Source organism: Rhagoletis pomonella, unplaced genomic scaffold (assembly GCF_013731165.1).
Source record: "Rhagoletis pomonella isolate Grant_MI unplaced genomic scaffold, Rhpom_1.0 Rhpom_scaffold_00004, whole genome shotgun sequence".
Taxonomy (NCBI): Eukaryota; Metazoa; Arthropoda; class Insecta; order Diptera; family Tephritidae; genus Rhagoletis; species Rhagoletis pomonella.
This window is the reverse complement of record NW_023458558.1, coordinates 66,262,205-66,283,375: the sequence shown is the minus strand read 5'-3', so window position 1 is coordinate 66,283,375 and position 21,171 is coordinate 66,262,205. Positions and strand designations below refer to the sequence as shown.

Sequence of the window (21,171 nt, the reverse complement as noted above, 5' to 3'; positions counted from 1 at the left end):
CGATACTAGTCGTCGTTCAAATACTGCAACCCTAAGACCAAACCGCGCACGATGATAGGCGTTGTTGTCCGGTAGTTAGAGATAGAGAGTCATCTTTGCGATCTTGCTAGATTCTTCAAACTATAAACCTACAAAATTTTTCAATCCTCCGCCATACGTGGATGAAGGAGGTCAGGCTAAACCTCAGTGTGAACGTCGAGAGCGTCAATATTCCAACGGTAAATCCACAGATATTGTTACAAGTCACATTCGATAACCTATGCTTCTTCTTCGCACACACTACCTCCACTTGTAATAAGCTTCGCGCGAGAAATAAGGTCCTCAAGCCGAGTGTCATAAGTACTTGAGATGCGGACAAAGAAACCTTATTCCCGTATTATATACCAGGCCATTGGATAGTAGGGGTTGAACTAGAACGCGTCTGTGTGGTTGGTAGGAATCAATGATGCACAGTTAAATTCCTGCTGTTACAACAATGAAGCAATTTGGACTTAGTTAAGAAGTAACTGGGCTAAAATTTTCACAGCACATTCTGATAAGGCAATCCTCGACAACTGAAGCCACCGCTCTGCTAAATTGGTTCAGGTAAAAATCGGTTATATTCTTGAACATTCGGTAAAAATGTTTACTTCTAAATTAAGGGTGGTGTTTTTTGAAATCCAATATGGCGGAAAAGTTTTTAAAAATTTATTGCATTCCCATTTTGGATCCGCCATATAAATTTTAAAAACTCATGACCAATTTCGTAATCAGCGACCCTGGGTAACAATATTTATTCAAGTGAATCCAATCATTTTTGAAATTTTTGTCCGCCATATTGGATCCGAAATATTGAATTTAAAAAAACGCAACTTATTATTTGAAAATAAGCATTTCTACCGAGTTTTCAAGACTATTCGATTACTTTTACCTGAACCAATTTTGGTGAGAGGGCAGCTTCAGTTGACGAAGAGTGCCTCAGATTTATATTATTTCGTACTTGCCTTCTAAAAGGAAAAAAAACATGGAACTCTAAACGACTTACGCAAGGTGTATTAAACAAGGTGGTGTTGGGGCGACAGCTGAGTTTTTCGCCGCGGAGGCCATTACGTCAAAATGATGTGTTTGTTGTAATTCATACCAATGACAGTATGGACATCAGCGTATAATTTGTTAGTGTAATTTTTTACTTATATACGGCCAACACCACCTTGTTAAATACGCCTTGGACTTACGATTATTATGATCCAATAAATACGATAAATTTCTTTGATTAAATTTTTTTTTAACCATAAACGTGTTTTCACTATTCTCAACATTTTCCGGAACAAATAAATACAAAAAAAAATTTCCACCATGTTCGAAGACACGCTCTTAATTATAAAAGCCGATTACATGCACAAGCGCAAACCAGTATTGTTGCATTTATTGCAACATGAATTTATAATTAAAGGCCAGCGCAAAATACTATTTTCGCCAGAGAATGCTGCAGAGTTCTACAAATCTCAAGCGGAAGATAAAGATTTCATGTTGCAAGTCATTTTACTTTCGAAGGGCATTAGTGAGGCCTTCATACTGGCCAAGGAGAATGCGGTGGAAGGCTTGATCTGCACAATGATTTGCTATTTGTAATGCTCCACTTGATTGGTTTTTACAAATGTTTTAATTAACCTAAATCTTCCTCAAATCTTTCATTGCAGCTCAACATCCATGGAAATGGTACGCAATGTGCACGTTTCAACGAGCACAGAGAGCGCTGCACGCGAGATAAGTTTCATTTTTGTAAATTGTAAAAAAAAAAATGGAATTCTAAGCTACCTAATCTCCCACTATTTCATTAATATCCATTTAACCTTACTGCAGATATTCCTGAGCCCATTCCACTTTTTAAACGGCACAAATTTTCCTCAGACTCTCTAATGGCGCCGTTCATTAGTCAACTCTATGAGATTATTCAGAAACCCGATGATGATAAGAAGAGTTGGAAAGTTCAGTTGGCTGAGTGGTTGACCCTGGAAAATCCAGAACTGCCAATAATGAGCAATACATGTAGCACTAGGGCTGAAATTTTTGTCGAAGACAAGGCTCAACAGGTCAATTTGGTGGACTCAACTGGAAAAAAGCCTAGCGTATTTCATACTGATGGCGCAGGTGGTGAGACGGCTTCTTCAGATGTTACCTGTGCCCCTTCGTCTTCATCCACTGGTAATTCAATAGTGATGAGCAGTTCGTCCTGCATGACATGTTGTCCCTTCGAGCGCACTGAGGTCGACGTGAGCGCCGAGGATGTATGTAATAAAGCAGAGAAGCTTTTCGCGGCAAAGATAGCACCGTTGCCAAATAGAATACAGGAGGAGGAGGAACGCGAAGATGAAATGTGCATGCAAGTGTGTGAAGATCATATAAAGCAGTGGAAGGCAGAATTACGCGCCGATGAGGTGGAAATGAAAAAGGTATTACCTTATGGTGGTCGAGATTTGGAGATGATTAACGAAGTGGAAATTTAAGAAAACATTTTCTGATACAGGAATGAAGTTTGATACCGTTTTTATGTGCTTTGTATATTTTTGAGAAAAATTAGAATTTGGATTTATCCTATTGCAATCGACTTATTCTAAACTATCTAAACTCTTTGTGTATTTACATGCACAATAAATTAATTTATGATGTTTAAGGCAAGTCCAGAGTAAATTATGTTGGTAAACTTTAGTCTGGGTGCAAGGTCAGTTGGGGGTACCTGGTAATGAGAAAATTGACCATCTGGCCAGAGTTGGCTCAGGCTAAGCATTCCTCGTCCCGCAAACCAATTATAGCACTTTCACCTTCGGCCATCAATCCCTCACTAGAAATTAAGCTCAGAAATGCCTGGGAGGCATCGAGGGTCTGCAGATGGGCTAAACGCATGCTCCCTTCAATCTCAAAGGATTTTCTAGTTACTTGCTCTCGAAGCAGACAACTTGTTGGACTGCTGATTGGTCACTTCACGTGGCAAAAACACCTGACTCTCTTTTTTTTTATTTTGTCCCGCCTTTGCAAGAAACGGGTATGAGGAATTGGCCGCGATGTGTGAAGAGACGAACACCTGAGCTCTTTATTGTTACTACACCTTTTCCAAGAGTACTTCAGAAAGCGTCAAGTGGTATTTCAGAAACTGTAAAATGTAGTTCAGAATAGTCAACAATACTTCAGAAAACGTAAAATGTACTTCAGAATAGCCAATTTTACTTCAGAAACCGTAAAATGTACTTCACAACAGTCAATTGTACTTCAGAAACCGTAAAATGTATTTGATTTTTGCAGCGGCGATATCTATGGTCTGCTTGCGACCTATGGGTGACTCTTTGCTTTATCCCTCTTAAATTTATAAATTTTTACTTAATAAAGGGTACCTTTTGTATTCCATTGATCTCATTGAAAGCTGGGTTTAAACTGGCGGATTCCACTAGATCTGATCTGGCGGATCAGATCTTTGTTTATGATTCAAAGTTATGTACATATAATATCAGGGCCATTAATGGGAAATGAACATCTGCCGGACTAGTTGATGTTCTCGAAGATACTAAGGCCGCCCAGTGCCAATCCACAAAAAGCTGAACTAAGCCATTTTGAAGTTAAAGGGGGACAAGACAAAGTCTCCCTGGTATAAATCGAGGCGGCATTGACCTCACTGTTGACAGTATCCAATATACATATTTAAAGATGCACGGACTTCTTTTATTTGTGAATTAGCATTAGTAATGGAGAAACACACTTTCCAACTGACACGGGGTCTTTATTAGAGCAACAGAAGCCAAATCAACAATTTTTTAGAAATTTTGTCTGTCTGTCTGCCTGTATGTTTGCTCGCGCATCACTGGGAAAACTAATGCATGGAATTGAATGCAGTTTTCTCCGATGCATTGCTAGGGGTCTCATTTAAAATATAGGAAAAAAAATAGAAAGTTGCCATTTGTTTAAAAATTTCAGTGTAATTAAATTTATAAGATAAAGTAAATATTGCAATATGGCGGGCAAAAGAAAACGGTTTAAGAAGGCTTATAGCCGAAAATATTTTTGTTGAAGGTTGCCACCTGTTTGAAAATTTTAATTCACTTTAATTGATAAGATAAGTTGAATATTGCAATATGGGTATCAAACTGAAGAGGTTTAGGAAAGTTTATAACCGAAGATATTTTGTAAGGAGGGTTTGAAAAATTATATTAAAATAAATTGATAAGATAAATGATATATTACAATATGGGTATCAAACAGCACAAAAACACTTTCAAAGCGCAGTGAAGTACACCGGGTATGGGTAAATCAGTTTAGTATCTTGCGCAGCTCCCAAAGAAATCTCTAAAACACAATAATGGGTTGAAGGTAAAGGGTTTTTCATTTGTTTCCTCTTTAAGTGGGTGTTTCAGATGATAGGCGGCTACGATATCCTCGGTCAAGCAAATCTCAGCCCTGTTTCGAGTTCCGCCGTCATGTATTCGCTCACGCCCAATAACTAGCCGGTTTTAACCGCTATTCTACATTAAAAGCATTACGACTTTAATAGCGTTTTCTTTTCTCCAAAAAATGTTGCATTTATTTTGACCTGTGCCATGGCAGTCAAGTTTTCGTGTTATTTTCTACTCTAGTCAAGAAAATAGTGTGTGTTTTTGTATGCCCTTTAGGTTGACGTTGTTGCTTTCGCCATTCACTTTGCGAGTAGTGTGAGTTAACGGAAAGCATTTGCGTTAATGGCCAACCTGTTGGCTTTTTTTGACAGCTCTAATAGACGCAATATTGCAAGCCTTTACCAAAATGACGCTACCTCCGGCTGAATTTCCCGAACAGAAAATTATGAAATTTCCTTGGATTAACAAATTCGGCAAATTTACAGAAATCTTTTGCCAATTTTGTACTTTGCCTTCGGAGTATTGCCGATAACCAAAATCGCCGTATCTATGTACCATTACCATTACCACTGACAACAAATTGTCCCTTTCCTTTCTACTATTTCCTTTTCACTAACCACTCAGTGCGCACACGCGGAAATGTCAATGAATTTTTTGTTGTGGAGGGGTTTCCACTCCCGCACTTCAATAGCGATAACCGTAACTTTTTGACGTTAGTGCATTTGCGACAGCAGTTAGAGGTGGCGGCCAAATGGCAGCAAGAAGGCAGTAGGCCGGAAATTTCATTGGTCAAAGCATTCAGCTGTCGCATATTAACTGCAAAGTGCATTTATACAACAACAACATCAACAACAGAAATGCAAACAAATTATTTTCAGTGTACATTTGCAGAAGTTGAACGGTGAAAAAATGCTATCAAATCGAAAAAGTGAACAGTAAAGTGCAAAGTATTTCTGGTGGTTTGAGAAACGAAAATGCATCAGTGCAATAAAAAATAATAAACAAAATAATACGAAAAAGACTTTGAAATTCAAATAAATGAAAAATGAAAAATAACTTACTTAATGTGTAATTGCAATGTTGTTCGCCTGTCCTGACCACTTTTATACACGTTTATCATTAGTACCAGCAGAAGCAGCGGCAGCTTGCAGCCGCAGTGCCAGTATATGGTCACCATCGAATGATAAATTCCTTTGCAGTGCATCGCATTCTGCTGCATTGCTGGAATAAGTAAACAAACGTTTGAGGAAAAAGGTAAATGGGCAGTGTCGCGCTGACCCGAAAGACGTATCCATCAGCTCTTTTCGAGGAGCAAGTGGCACATTTAGCATTTGTGTATACACCGTCAAGTGTCTATTTTTTGTGTACCTCACTAATCTTTCGCTGAGTTGGCGTTTTGTTCGTAACACAGCGAATTTTGTGTCATTGGGAAAGTGCAGTATCGATTTTTCGCCAAGGTTAGTGGGTGGGTGGTCAGTTATTGCGCGCCCAATGCTCTGCCTTTCGTTACAATGATGGTGTTGGGTTTTAGTAACATGCCTAAGTTTGATGCACCAAATTCGCGTTGTGCCTCTATGTTTTCATTAATTTATGTATTCGACCTCACTTTACATATATGTACCTCCACACCATAGCTGTGCTGTTATCAACTACTGAAATCGGTAACGCATTTACACACCACAAATGCTGCAGTTTGTCAGTTGCATCAGCCGTTAATCGGGTTGTGGATAGTTAATACGTACTTGCAGCCGAATGACAAGTGCAGTACACTGAAAGAAAAAGTCATCGACAAATTAAAATTATATTAATTTTCAGTATATAGCAAGGCACATTGAACAGGTAGTATCAGTAGAGCAGCTGATTTGATTTATTTTCAAATTATTTGGTCTCGAAAATGTCAAATATTTTTAATTTTTTCTCACAAAAATTCTGAATTGTTAAAATCCATTTGCATGTGAAACCTTTTTCCATACAAAACAAGCGATTGAATAGCTGCTTTTGGAACGTTCGCCCAACTCGGCAGCACAACCGCTGATTACTGGGCCTTGCAAAGGATGGATCAATGCTTCGAGAAGCAAACAAATTTACTAGGAAAGAAAGTTGCATCAATTTTTATTTTTTCCAATTTCAATTTTTTATTTTTTATAATTTTTTGTATTTCACATGGCACGCTTTGATTTAGAAGAAAAAATTCAGAACAGTTTTTGACACTTTCGATACCAGAAGCAACAACAAAATACACGCAAATGTTGTTTTTGCTCTACTGATACTACCTGTTTAATGTGCCTTGGTATATAGTGATCATTTCGACGATTTTTATTAATTGTAGAATCTATCTACGTACATATGTATACACTTACTAAATGAAAAGCCTTTCGTATGACGGCGTTGCATGAACAAACGACTTAACAGATTTCCATTCCGTACAAAGTACTTTTTTGTATTTCTGTGTGGAAGGAAATTTAATTTTTTTGCCAAAAAATTAACCAAACTAAAAAGACGCGATTTCATAGATTTTCTTGTGCGTTGTATGCACGTCATGAAATTACCAAACGGCTGGATGGTTTGGGTTTACAATTGGACCCAGTAGCATTAAATTAAAATTTTAGGGGTCTTCACATCTATTTCAGGAGAATTGGTAAAATGCTGGTTGTTACTCGATAATTTTATCACATGTGAACGTCCTTTTCAGCTTCCTTTTGTTAGTCTGATAACTTATGTTTATAAACAGCACATTGGTGCCTTTTTTGCTATACAAAAAATAAATTGTAACAGAAAATTTAATGATTTTTAACTTATAATATCGGTAATTTTCTTAAAAAAGGTAAAATAATTATTATATTTTAATATTTTCTACTTAGTTTGTAGTTGAATTTAGGTTTAGGTATGCTTAGCGTTCACAGAAAACAAGTAAAAACAAAAATGAAATCATCACTAAAACAATGAATCGATTTGCAGAAGACCCCCGAAGACTATTGTTTAAATCCAAGGTTCCCAAACTTATTTTTCTCGTAGACCCCTTTCAAAACTTTACTGGTTTCGGCTCATGCTCATTTCGGCTTATGCTCATTTCTAACATATTCACAAAGCTCATCAAAAAATGTGAAGATTAAATCTAACGATGTAATTTTGCATCGCGGGTGAGTTCCAGAACTAAATTTGGAGTGGCAAAAATAAAAATAAAATATTTTCCTGTGTTATATTTAATAAAATAATGTGATAACACACTTGCAAGTTTTAAAAAACAGAGCTCGTAAAGCCATGAAAGAACTATCTCGCTCTGAGGAGAACAATAAGAACAATAAATAAACTCATCACATGTTCGGCTCACTCATGAATTTCCATGTGATGTATTTGTCAAATAGTTTATTTGTGTTGATGGCATCATTTTTATTTTTATCGTTCCGAGTTTTAAAGTGATGCGAAAAATATTCGTCACCCGCATTTTTAAAACACAAAACTTGAAACAACAAAACTGCAAAGTTTTTGACGCCAAACTTCAAATTCAGAAACTTATAAAAAAGAAAATACCGAATCTAGATAAATCGATGATAAACAAACAAGCAAGCGTAAAGCTCAAGAAGTGTTTCACCGTCTCATTCTCTTCAAAGCAGGATGGGCAAATGGAGTTGTCATTTACGCCTATCACAGTCAGGTGTTTGTGCCACGTGAAGTGACCAGTCAGCAGTCCCGTCTTCTCAGTGAGAGGAAAAAACTAGATAGACTTTCTGAGATTGAAGGCAACATGAGTTTTGCCCACCTGTCATTGCTGAGCGAAGTATCCACCCAGTTTCTGATGGTGGCTTCGATGGTAAAGTGTTTTAAGTAACTGGTTGCGGATCGAGGAATGCCTGGTCTAAGCCAACTGTGGCCAAAGGGTCAGACGTCTCATTTCCAGGCACTTCCGAGTTGCCCGGCACCCAGAGTAAAGCAAGCTCGTTATCTTTACCAACATAATTAAGTCGAGACTTGCATTGCTGAACTAGTTTGCAAGTACTTCGATAGAGGGCTGGCCAATACCTTAAGTGCAGCTTATCTGTACCTGTAGACACGAAAACTCCTTCCCCTCCACCTATTTGCCACCACGTAGTCTTTGGCTTTGGGGATTGCAAATACCTCAGCCTGGAAGACCGAAGCATATTCCCCAAGAGAAAAAGTGAAGCTTATCCCCATTAACCCCGGAAAATACTGCAGATTCTGACCCTGAGTCTGTTTTGGAGGCATCAGTGAAGGTTAAACAATGTACGAGCGCGGGTTAAGTGCTGGAATTAAACCAGCATTCCCCTTCAGGGAACTCTCTCTCTCAAGAATCTCTTCAACAAAGGTTATGGTGGCGTACTATCCTGTAGCATTGAAAAGACACAAGTGCTCAAATATCTGCTGCCGACAATTTCCGCATCGCATCACTTAGTGTTATACCAACATCCGTTTCTTTTAAGTCTGCAGGGCCTTAAAGGCTTCCCCACGTACTGTGGCACAAAGTCAAGGTAAGTTCACCAGTGCGTCAAGAGCACTATACACCACTGACAAGAATTAAAGTTAAATAAATAATTGGTTATTTACTATTGAAACGAGATAAATTTTTCTGGACACCCAAATTTATTTCACGTCAACGTAGACCCCCGCCGAGTCTCCCGTGGACCCCTGGGAGTCCACCTGGACCACTTTGGGAATCACTGGTTTAAATAAATAAGTAATTTTTTAGCAAAAAACAAAACCGACTTCAATTTTCATGTAAAACTTTAATGGCCTTATTCATAAAAAATAAAAGGCAATTTATCGAAACGCGTAAGTGCCTCGTAGCCATGGAAACCTCGTAAACTCAATTAATTTTGTATGGAAAACTGGTTTATTTACGAGATTTGCGCGCTTGCAAGGCGCTTATGCGTCTAGATGAATACCCATAAAGTAAAAAAGGTTTATAAACTGAAAAATTTATGAAAACGTTATTTGATAAAGCTCTTTAAACCTACTTTATATTTTATGAATAATTTCTTCATGAACCGATAATCGGATCTAAACCAAATTAGAATGGGACCACCTTTTCTTAAAAAAAAAAAGAATTATCGAAATCAGTTATGTGGTAACATACTTACACAAACAAAATATTCCGACGAATAGATAACCTCCTACTTTTTTTTGAAGTCGGTTAAAAATAATGAAGAAATTACGATTTTGCTGTAAAGACGAAGCATCATTTTAAAATTTGCATGCAATTAAGGTAGGTAACTAACAAATTTTTATTTTAACTCTCCAATAAGTTCATAATAAACTTCATGTAATATAAATTTCAATGTTAGGCTCGGTACAACTCAACTGCTACAATAACATGTAATTTGTAAGCAAAAAACACAACCGACTTCAATTCTTATATAAAAATTTAGAAGTACCGTTAATTTCTTCATGATCCAATGATGGGATCTAAAACAAATTAGTATTGGATCTTCCCTGAGGCACCACCGAAATCGGTTAATGTGGTCCAAAGTTAGGCGGTAACATACATATAAAAAATAGTATTCCAATGAATTGATAATCTCCTCCTTTGTTTCAAGTCGGTTAAAAAGAGAAAAATTAATGTGTTAAATTATTATATTTCTTATTATATTTTAACATTTCTAATAAAACTTACTCTCCAAAAATAATCTCAGGCCCACCCTCTAAACAAATTTAAAATTATAGCTTAGGTTATTTAGGAATGAACAGTATATCGTAGGTAACAGATTCAAATAAATAAATATTTGGCGCTTAAGCCTTTTCTACGTATTTGACCGAACTTCTCCAATTCGTGTTCTGCTTCCAGATATGACGAATAATTGAACATCCTGGCGTTTAACCCTTATATTTAGAGCTAGGTCCTTCGCGGGGTAAAGGTTGTGAAAAGAAAGCTCCTGAAGCAATTTCCTTGAGGGCCCAGGCTTTTTTCGATGTTAGCCACAATTTGATGGAGTGTAGTATGCACAGATCTTGTTCTGGAGTGGTCATGCTCGCAGTTGGAAAGAACTCTTGGAGTTAGCTAAATATTGCTTAATGTATGAGTCCAATAGTCTTACCAGAGTATTTAGAAACAAAGAACTGAAGCTTAAAGGACGAAAGTCACTGGGTTTTACGTGCTAGAAGACTAGAAAGTTTATAGCGGATATCAATGATCCGCATGACAGGAGCACTAAGGACAACATCAACGGCAGTACTTTACACCTTGTTGCATCTCTTGCCGGCGGACCTTCCGGCCAAGAATATAGCGTGGCTTTATGCCACGGGACAGTTTATGAGCAGGACAGTGGTATAGCGTCAAATTTTTGGGGAAGGATTGACTATCGGAAACTGTGCTGTTATAGGAGGTGCCGATTTCCCTCCAAGCGATTTAACGGGAGCTCGATATGTCCATGATACGAATGGTGCAGAAGGCATGGACTAAAACGCATAGTTGCAAGATGTCTAGGCTTATGTGCGGGGCGTATGACAAAAAGTTCACGCAGGTCCTCCTATCCTTCAAGAGGGAAGATGTGGGTGTCCAAACGGAAGCATAGTAAACAAATCATAGAATTATATTTTCGGAGTTTTGTGCATATTTTTGAGAACGAATGTATAAAGAAACAAAATTAGCAGGGTAAATCAAGACGAATTCATACAAGGTGGTGTTACCTGAGCAGCTCATTTAAAGACGAATTGTGCTGATTGTCAAAATGATGTGTTTATTGTAAGTTTTTTGTTTTTGGACTGCCGCTATCACCTTGTATGAATTCACCTTGGGTTAAATATTTTTTAATCAAAAATATCAAGCGAATTTCGCTTCAAAAAAGTATCGGTCTTGTTCCCTGGTTTAAACTCTTGGGGCATCTTCAAGGCCAAAGGTTTGACCGATATCCCAGCTCTCGCCCTGTAAAATTTGTTGTATCTCCCGCTTGGGCTTATATTACCGATTGTACTTTTTCCAAAAATCTCAACAGACGCTGTTCACGGTGTACTAAAAGGCGCAGAGCCGTCTTCTTCTCATTTGGCGCTGTAACAGCCTAAAAAATTTTGGCCGAGCTCAACAAAGCACGCCAGTTGTTTCTCTTCTATGCCGATTGTCACCAATTGGAAATGCCAAGTGAAGCCAAGCTGTTCTCCACTTGATCTCTCCATGGCAGCGGGAGGCCCTCCTCTTCCTCTGCTAAATACGACCAGCTGGTTCTGAGTTGACTGCTTTCAAAGCTCGGAAAGTTGGTTTCCATTCGAACGACAAAGCCAACCCAGCTCGAGAACTCTGAGCGTCAAATTCACAGTGCGTAGTTAACGCAGAATCCGCAGTTAACTACAGAATTTCAGTACAAAAAAGTCGAGAGAGGACTTTACTTCTGAATTGCCTGCTCAGTCCAAAGTAGCATTTGTTGGCAAGAGCGATGCTGAAATTATTATTGGTGTTAATCCTGGTTCACAAGTAAACGAAACTTTCTACTTTCTCAAAATTATAACTGTCAACAGTGACGTGGTTGCCAAGGCGCGAATGCGCTGACTGTTTGTTTGATGACAGGAGATACTTCGTCTTGTCCTCGTTTAACACCAGGCCTATTCGCTTTGCTTCCTTATCCAACTTCGAAAAGGTAGGCCTTCAGCTTTGTTCCAGTTATGTGAGGGGAACTAACCCTGCAACTTCCCGTTCATGGTAATAATGTTGATAAGGGCGGTCAAACTTGGGGGCCTTCGTGGTAGACATTTTTGGCCGGAGGAGCTTTTTTATTTTGTATATACCTATGTATATTTTATACCAGGTCTTCATCCTCCAAGGCAGAGTTCCGTTGTAAAGGAGTAAGGCTGAGAAGATCTACAGGTCCGGTTTTCGAAGCACTCCCTTCGCGAAGGGCTTTAAGCTCTCGGTAGGCGTCATATCATACTTTAACCCGGCCCTGAAAGTAACTAGAAATGTACATATGTATATGTAAGCGCAGTTACACTAAAAGCATATATTTGAAATAAATGTATATGAGCTATTCTTTTTTAAGTCGGACGTATTTCGCAAAAAAAATTATGTCATGTCTCCGATTAGTTCTTGAAAAAAAAATTACAAATAATTGTTGATTCTCATAAAATAAACCATCTCCTCATAAAGAAAAATATTTGAAAAACCCCTATTTTTTGTAAGCACATTTTTTATAAAGAATTAAACTAGGATTACGATGGTATAATTTAAAATCCCTAATCTACTGCAAATCAACTACAAAAAGTTCAACTGTTAATAGCTAAGTTAGCTTTAGGAAAATAGTGACCATTTTATATATATAAGGGTTAAGCCCGTTTCTTTAGCTTTAAAACGACGTTAAGATGAAGTCTCTACGATGAGCAGAACCCGAGATATAACGATTTGAAGAAGTATATAATTAGTCAGAATCACGAAAAAATGCAAACTTTGACAGATCATACCTCCGAAGAAAAAAAATAACAAGAAAAAAAATCCCCGAACATGTGAGCTTATTTCATGTATAGAACCCAAAAAAAAAATTTGCAGCCATTCGAAAGTGTGACACTAAATTTGGTGACCGATATGAAAAAGAATGTCTCATATATGTTTGAAGTCTGTATCCTTCAATATGATTTTGAAGAACTAAACAAATAGATGTGCTGAGCCTCCCTAATTCACATATCTACATACATATACAGTGAAACCTCCCTTGGGCGGACACTCACCGTCAGTCATTTTTTGTCCGCCCAAGAGAGGTGTCCGCCTATTTTAGAACTTTTTAATGTTTTAATTAATTGAATAGTCACTATTTCTTATTTGAATAAAAGATATTGATATTACATCGTTCAAACAAAAATGTGCATGTATTTTTTTCAAAAGTGCACATTTCATTTATGTGCTTAAGTACATATTAAGTAATAACTAAATAAAAATAAATATTACATTTTAGTCCATAAACTACATAAAATCATAGATTCATTACATAAAAAACTGGGAAATTGTCGATTGACGTAAGTTATATTTTTAATTTTTTTCAGTGTCAGTACCTTTTTCATCAATAGTTTTCATGTTTTTATCAGTCTCCAAGGGTTTCTGACAATTCAAATAACGAACCTAAACCACTGCGCAAACCAAACTAAATGTATGCATAACAATCACATATTGTGCGGGAAGTCCCCTTTTTCCATTTAGTAGTCCGCCTATGAGGAGTTCGCGTCCGCTCAACGGAGGTTTTTGTTTGATTTGTTATGAAAAGAAATCTTAATGTCCGTTGATAAGAGGTTCGCGTCCGCCCAATAGAGTTTTTGTGTCAATTTTATGCAAAATAACTGTCCGCGTCCGGCCAAGAGAGTGTCCGCTTAAGAGAGAGTAATTTGTTCCGAAATTTATACTTAAAACTTGGTATAGGAAAAAATGTCCGCCCAAGGGAGGTGTCCGTCTAATAGAGGTGTCCGTTAGGAGAGGTTTCACTGTATATTACATAACTAGTCCATGGTCTTCCACGAAAATTTTGAACACTTTTTGGAGTAATGTACATATTTACATATGCATTTCCTTTGCTCTGTGGCATATCTAACAGATTATTTTTTCCAGATTCCAATAACAATTTACGAAGAGCAATGCTATTATAATATTTGAGATACTGGGGTGCCCATAGCAAAACTGCAAAAAAAGAAGAAAACTAACCAAATTAGTAGTAGCTAAACAAATCTAGTTATGTTGAGCGCTAATAATACACAACAGTCTCAGCAACAACAACAACAATCACAATCAACACAGCAACATCACGCTCAACACCAGCACCAACATCAGCACCAGCATCAACAACACAATACACAGCAACATCAGCAACAGCATCAGCAGCAGCAGCAACATCAGCAACAACAACAGCAAACACAACAAGTATATAACGGCGACTTGAACTTTACCACATTTGCTGAACTTTGCCGCCTCTGCTCGATACGAAATGGTCCCGCCAAAATTCATCTCTTCGAGAAGGAGGCGGAGCAGAGGAATTTGGTCTACAAACTGCGCACGCTAATGTCAACAAATGTAAGTGTGAATGAAAATGCATACTGGTACTTACATATGTATAGATATCTTCTTTTGTATTTACCTTAGGGTGGTCCTTAAAATATCAAATAGATGATTTTTCTGTCTCATCCCCTCAATCGGTAATACCACGGTCACAGATATCACATATCGATGGCTGAGTGGAAGATCGACCTATCTCTGCAGCCAGTTCGAAAACGCTCTATCTCAAAAAACTTTTCAAGAACGCCCTATTTCAGAATTCGTTTCAAAAACGCCCTATCTCAGCTGCCGATTCAAAAACGCCCTATATCAGCATATTTTCAATACATTTTGAAGTAAGATAGGGCGTTTTTGAACCCAATTTTGAGATAGGGTGTTTTTCAATTAAATTCTGAAATAGGGCGTTCTTGAAAAGTTTTTTGAGATAGAGCGTTTTCGAACTGGCTGCAGAGATAGGTCGATCTTCCACTCAGCCATCGATATATAAATTTTTTATATAAATTTTGGAATTATTTTGGAAGTTATAGCTGTTACCATTTTTCGAAATTGTTTAGATTTTAGTTGTTTTCTCGCGATTGGTAATACCGATTCTGCCCATATTTTAAACAGTTGAGAATAATGGCGTTTTCTTCCCATTTTTATTTTTTATTTGGCCAAACATTTTTTAATAAAAGTTATTAAATTGTTTTCAAATATTACTGACATCTCAATGGCTTTAAAATCGCGCTTTGGGCTAATATTGTTGTACGCTCTATTAGTAATTATTTGTGGAAAAATATTTGTCGCAATGCATCAAGACAAAAGTTATTTGCGCTTTTCTCTTGACGCCAAATTTATTTTGAATTGTGTGAAATTTTGTTTTATCGTTGCGAAGCATAAACACATAATTGCTCGAAAAAATGGTGGCCCACTTCACAAATTTTTACTCTACTACTAAACTCGAGGATATCACATATAAATTTTGGTCCCGGTTAGAGTCGGTTAAGACGTCTTCATAGTGTAATTTGAACTTTAACCCCTGTGCTACACGCCTTAACCGTTTCCAGTCGTGATCGAAATTTATATGTGATATCTTCGACTACGGTAGTATGATTTTGGATCTTAGATGAAAAAAAAAATTATTTTAATTTTTTGAGTCTCCATCGAGGAATCTGAACTTTGCCCCCTTTGCGACATGCCTTAACCGTCTCTAATCGGGGACCAAAATTTATATGTGATATCTTCGACTTATAGTAGCATCGACGGAGGGGTTTAGGCTTAGGAAATCGGATGTAAAAATTAGCTTCCAACATTTAAGGACCACCCTAATGTACATAAATACATATTTTTTTATTTTTTTCATATTCTCAAAATGGACTACAACGACTAACTAACTGCATACATATGTACATACATTACACGAACTAACAAAAGCGAACAGTAGCTTTGTATAAGTTTATCAGAGCCCTGCATGACTAACATTAGTAAGCTAACGTAAATTTTGTAGTCGTTCGTTTCGCGATCCTACTGCATCGATATCGAAACCAAGAACACACTGGAAAGGTATTTTACTGTAGAAGGCGAAAATTTGTATGGTTTCAAAATTGGTTGCAAATGACCAAAATCGTAATTTAAAAGTTATAAGGATAAATGTGAAGATGGATAAAGAAATGATAAAAACGATGAAGACAGAAAAGTTAAGGCAAAATTGAAGATAAAGACGAAAGTGAAAACAATGAGTAATGCATACACATATACATTTGCCTAAACCCTGCAGAAAAAAATTTTCAATTGATAAAAAATAACGTACTTGTAATTAGCCTTTATGCGGGATTTCTATAAAATATATAACTTGTGGTTAGCTACAAAAAGCTAACTTGAAACAAGTGGACAAGTAATGCAGGCATCGGCGTAGCCAGAATGAAATTTAGTGGGGGGCTCGACCCTATTAAGCTGGCATTTCAGGGTACTACTTTATATATATACAAGGAAAATTTGAAAGTTAGGAGGGGGGCTCGAGCACCCCCCTGCCCCTACCTGGCTACGCCCATGAATGCAGGAGTAAAGCTCGAGATTGCTTTCTTTAAACGCGTTTCTATTTTAATATCCTGCACTTCGCAAATACTTTTTCCAATTGAGTACAAATAAAAGGGAAATCGAAATTTCATATTATCATTTTGAAGTTATGTCTGACGGAGTTCGAATATGGGACCACCTACAGGAGAATATAGAAACAAATGTGAAATGTTATAAAATAAATAAAGTAAATAAAAATAAAATATTTTGTTTTCCTATTGATATTTTATGACCAACAGTAGTTAGTTACAAGTTAGTTGCATCAAATGCAGAGGTAAGCACCCTTGACTACATCTAATGCAGAGGTAAACCACCCTTGACTATTTTGCGGCCATCGCCATAGAAAAATAGTTAGCTATCGTCAAAGAAAATATACAGATATTAAGTGACTTTTAGCTCCTTCCTAATCAACATGAAGTTAGCTTATAGTTAGAAAGGCACGGTAATTTATTGAAATTTGTTGTTAAGAATCGAAATATATTCAGTCATCCAAAATTAAGCTACCGAAAGTTATTAAGTCATCAAAATTTATAGAGTCATCGAAGTTTATAGTTAACAAAATTTATCGGGTTATCCATGTCTATTGAGTTATCGGAATGTATGGATTTATTGAAATTGATCAATGTTTGTTCAGCTATCGAAATTTATCGAGACATGGAAACTTAGTTGTAGAAATTTACAGATAGTTATCGGGTTGTAAAAATTGATCGGATTATCGAAATTTGTCAAGTTACTGAAATTAAAATATTGTAGAGCTATAGAAGTTTATCGACTTAACGAAATTAATATATTTAGCGTAATTTATCGAGTTCTCTCAAAGTATCGGGGTATATATATTTATTGGTTTATCGAAATTTGACGGTCTATCAAATCGAATTTTCTTAATTGTTCAAAGTATATCGAGTTATCGAAATTTCTAGGGCTATATAAAATTATCGAGTTACCGAAATTTATAGTTATACATATATCGAAATATGTTAATTTTTGAGTTGTCAAAGTTTATCGGTTCGGTAAATTTTTTCATAGTTTTCGAAAATGTTCTGGCTATCGAACTTTTTTGTGTTATCGGAAGTTAGGGTTTGTAAATTCATTATATTGTTGAAATTTGTCGAGCTATCGAGAATTATCGAACTATCGATATATATCGCGATATCGAAATATAGAAAGTAAACAAAGTTAATTGATATCTAGCAAGATTTATCGAAAGATGTCGGAGTTCGCTGATAGGAATCGTATTTGATTTGCTAAGGGTGTATTATTTTCACATTTTCTTTACTTCGTACATATTCCGGTTTTGATTTTGTTTGGGGATAAGAGTAGGTGCACATATTTACAGATTGAATTTTGTTTAAAAAAAGAATGGGGTCCATCTTCGTTTGACGGTGTTACTGAATAAATTTTTAAGCAAGGTAATTTTCTGTAAATGACGAAAGTTTTTATGGGCTAAAAATTGCTTAGATTTTTTAATATTTTTTTGTAAGACGAAAAAGAACACAAACACGAAGACCAACAAATGCGAATTAAAGGACTAACACTAATATATGGGCGAATACGAATATATACAAAGATGGAGACAAGTATGAAAACGACTAAAAATACCAACTAAAGACGATCGAGGATTATGAAGACGATTACGAAAAGTAATACGATCACGAATACGAACACAATTACCGAGATGAATTCGAAGTAGAATATGAAAACAAAGCCAAATACGAAAACTAAGGACGAGGAAGAATACGAAGATACGAACACGAAGACAACCACGAATGAGTACGAACACCAACCGAAGAGAAATACGAATACAAGGTCAGCCATAAAACTGCATGTTCTGCCGAAATGGAGAAGTAATTTTGCGATTAACTGACACATCTAGTATGCATAAAATTAGGTGGTTAATAATAGTGATGGGTCGTATCGAGAAGCTTTGGGAATCGAGTAACTCGGTATCGATATTTTTCAGAATCAGGTGTATTTATTAACTTTTTTTTTACTTTTTTGGAAAAGTACTGATAGCTTTCAATTTACCATTTAAAACATTGGTATAATGTGACTGTTGTCTGTCTTCTGCGACCATTTCGATTTCAAGTTTCGTATTTCTACGTGTTTGGCGGAGCTTCTCCTTCAATTTCTGGTGAGCGTCTTGAAGTTGTCACCTAAAGTGGAGGATCTATAAATAGCTGTTTGGAGGACAGCGAGATGGAATTAACTCATCACTTTCTTCTCAGCTGCTCTGCTAAAGCCATTTTGATAAAACTTATGAATAAATATCTGAGGTGGACATCAGATTACTGCAGAACTTCTTCTTGAACATGCAGCATTTTTTCTGCAACCGTTCCAGCGTGAATTTTTTTTGTTTGGTGATTCCGCAACGGACAGTAATACTATATATAGGTCTGTCTTTAAATATATTTACATACATACATGTAAATACATTTTTTTTAAATTTTAGCACTCGTTTTTTTGCACATTTTCAGATATCCAAGGACGACTACCTTCCGAAGAATATCTGCGAAGAGTGTGTGCTTAAAGTGGAACAACTCTTCGATTGGCGACAATCGTGTTTGCAGATTGAAAATGTATTGCAGAACTATGCAGATTCGATGAGAGCGGTGACGGCGACTATTAACTTTCAGGTGAATGCGAAAAATATGTAACCAGTTTGTGTTGTAAAAAATTTTGATGTTGTGGTGCTTTCGACAAAAATTTGTTTGGTTGTACATAAATTACTTAAATTAAGTATACATATACATTCTCAGAATCTCACATATTCCTTAAATAAAAGTGTAGAGAGCTGCGAGTCCGGCGCTTCAAAAATGTTCTTAAAGGCTGGATTATACGAGTGGTATATTTGTACAAATTTGTATTTTTTTATTATTTTGACCTATTGGCAAACTATTTCTTTAGCAGTGGTCAAATGCCCAATCGTCTGACGCTTTTTATGAATTTTTTTTTAATGAAATTGCTTACCAAAGGAGGACTCTTCGATGATGGTTGGTCCAGGAAAGTACACAACTTTATCCGCTCGGCCATGTTGGTTACCCTAAAAAATCGTTTAGTAGTATATTCGAGGTTGGGAAGGTCAAGCGGGATTTATGCATAAACAGATGTAGCTGGTAGCTCTGGCATATTCAACGATGAGTCGGGAGACTGATCAGTGAGCAGCGAAAAATCGCTCAAGCTTCTCAACCTTGACGTACACTAGAGGTCCCAAATCACGAATGACCATCGTGAAAGAGGCAACGAGCTACCGCCTAGCCGGCCATTTAAGATAAGGCTAATCGGACAAGCGCCTTTTTCCTCGTGTCAAATCTTCAAGTCCTTTAAGCCATTAAAAGTTGATGAAAAATAATATGCGTTTTTATAATAAATATAGAGGAAAGTGTAAAGAAATAAAGATTTGCTTTTTACTCTTACAAACAGTGAGGAGGTGAGGTCTTAGCGTGAAAATTGTAATCTGGAAGTTTACGGTACTCTGATTTGATTTTATGTTAAGAATAACAAAATACGGTAGACTTCAGAGGGTTGCACATGTCGGGACTTCTGGAGCAGTGAGAACTTGTCCTCATAGCCACCTTCACATAAGTTTACACCACATCAGTTTCTAGTTTCTCGAATGCCGATAAGACTTTATAAATATAGCTCCATAGACCCTTTCAAATCCTACACAAGTCGAGAGCTTACCAGGACGAGAAATTTGATACCCCGGCCTCCATACATCAACTGTACATCGATAGCTCCAAAATGGAAAGCGGATTGTAAGCAGGCATTTTCTCTACATTTCTGGGAGAGAGAATATCAATTAATTTGCCTGGCTTTGCAAGTGTTTTCCAAGCAGTAGTCTTAACTAACGCTGAAGACTTACCTCTTTGAAAGCGTAGTAGTTTACGTCAATGTAAAAACGGAAGGGTCAGCTAACGGTTCTCGAGTCCTTTAAAATAAAGTCGAAGCTTTTTAAGGAGAGTAGAACTCTTTTGTATAGAGTTAGTAGTTAATGCGAACTCGATTTAGGCCGGATTCCTGGTTATCATAGAATTCTCGAAAATGAAGCTGATGATGTGGTATCCAGGGAGAATTTCAATGGAGGACCGGTTCTTATCCCAATCAAAACCAATTGAAAGCTAATTTTTCGCCGCAGTCTTTAGAAAACATGTCATAGGTAGAACATGACACCATATGAGCTGTACCCGCAAACACAAAAGAACACACAAACTATTGGAAAACTCAGACCTTACGTTGTAAAGTTCGTGATTATTATTACTGGTCCTTAACCGGACCCACTACAGGAGGTTAGGAAGGCGTGTACGAATAACTCATACTACCACTTGGAGGCAGTTTTGCCCATTCGAAATTTTCACCTCCGCTATCGCCCAAGCTATTGAAAAAAGCTATCCTAAACGCTTAGACGCCTTGCCTGCAGAGCCGGGTGTTGACATAAAAAGTTGTGAATCGATTCTGCTTCATCCTCATCCGGTCAACTTCTGCAAAGGGAGCTTGTTGATATACGCCATCGCAGGAGCATTGCTGCTATAGCACAGTGCCCCGTGATGACATTGGTAAGAGTCCTTACTGCAGTTTTGTTTAGAGAGAGAGAGTTTCTCAGTACAACTTTTATTAAGTCTCGTCCACAAGGATCTTGAGCTCGTCCCGATTGATCCATAGGTCATTAGTTATGGCTGTGGTGTATTCTTCGGTGGCAGTAGGGAGTTATCCGCTTCGCTAAATTTGTATTTCCCAGCCGTGTCTAGCCATCTCATCGGTTATTTCGTTCCCTTCTATACTGAT

The 21,171-nt window shown here is 37.1% G+C and overlaps 2 protein-coding genes across 2 annotated transcripts in view; both read left to right on the top strand.

Annotated features, from left to right (window-relative positions):
• Window positions 1–1,255: 1,255 nt before the first annotated feature.
• Window positions 1,256–3,908, top strand: LOC118738004 (nucleoside diphosphate kinase homolog 5). Its single transcript, XM_036468864.1, has 3 exons — window positions 1,256–1,607; window positions 1,680–1,768; window positions 1,843–3,908. Exons 1-3 carry the CDS (start codon window positions 1,336–1,338, stop codon window positions 2,484–2,486), a joined length of 1,005 nt encoding a protein of 334 aa, XP_036324757.1. The 5' UTR covers window positions 1,256–1,335; the 3' UTR covers window positions 2,487–3,908.
• Window positions 3,909–4,065: 157 nt separating this feature from the next.
• The window catches only part of LOC118738002 (transcription factor SPT20 homolog), a 27,380-nt gene continuing 10,274 nt past the window's right edge, over window positions 4,066–21,171 (top strand). Inside the window, exons 1-3 of the mRNA XM_036468858.1 lie at window positions 4,066–5,615; window positions 13,894–14,352; window positions 18,864–19,022. Of these exons, the coding sequence (XP_036324751.1) occupies window positions 14,017–14,352; window positions 18,864–19,022 (495 nt within the window). The 5' untranslated portion in view covers window positions 4,066–5,615; window positions 13,894–14,016. The remainder of the gene's footprint in view (window positions 5,616–13,893; window positions 14,353–18,863; window positions 19,023–21,171) is intronic.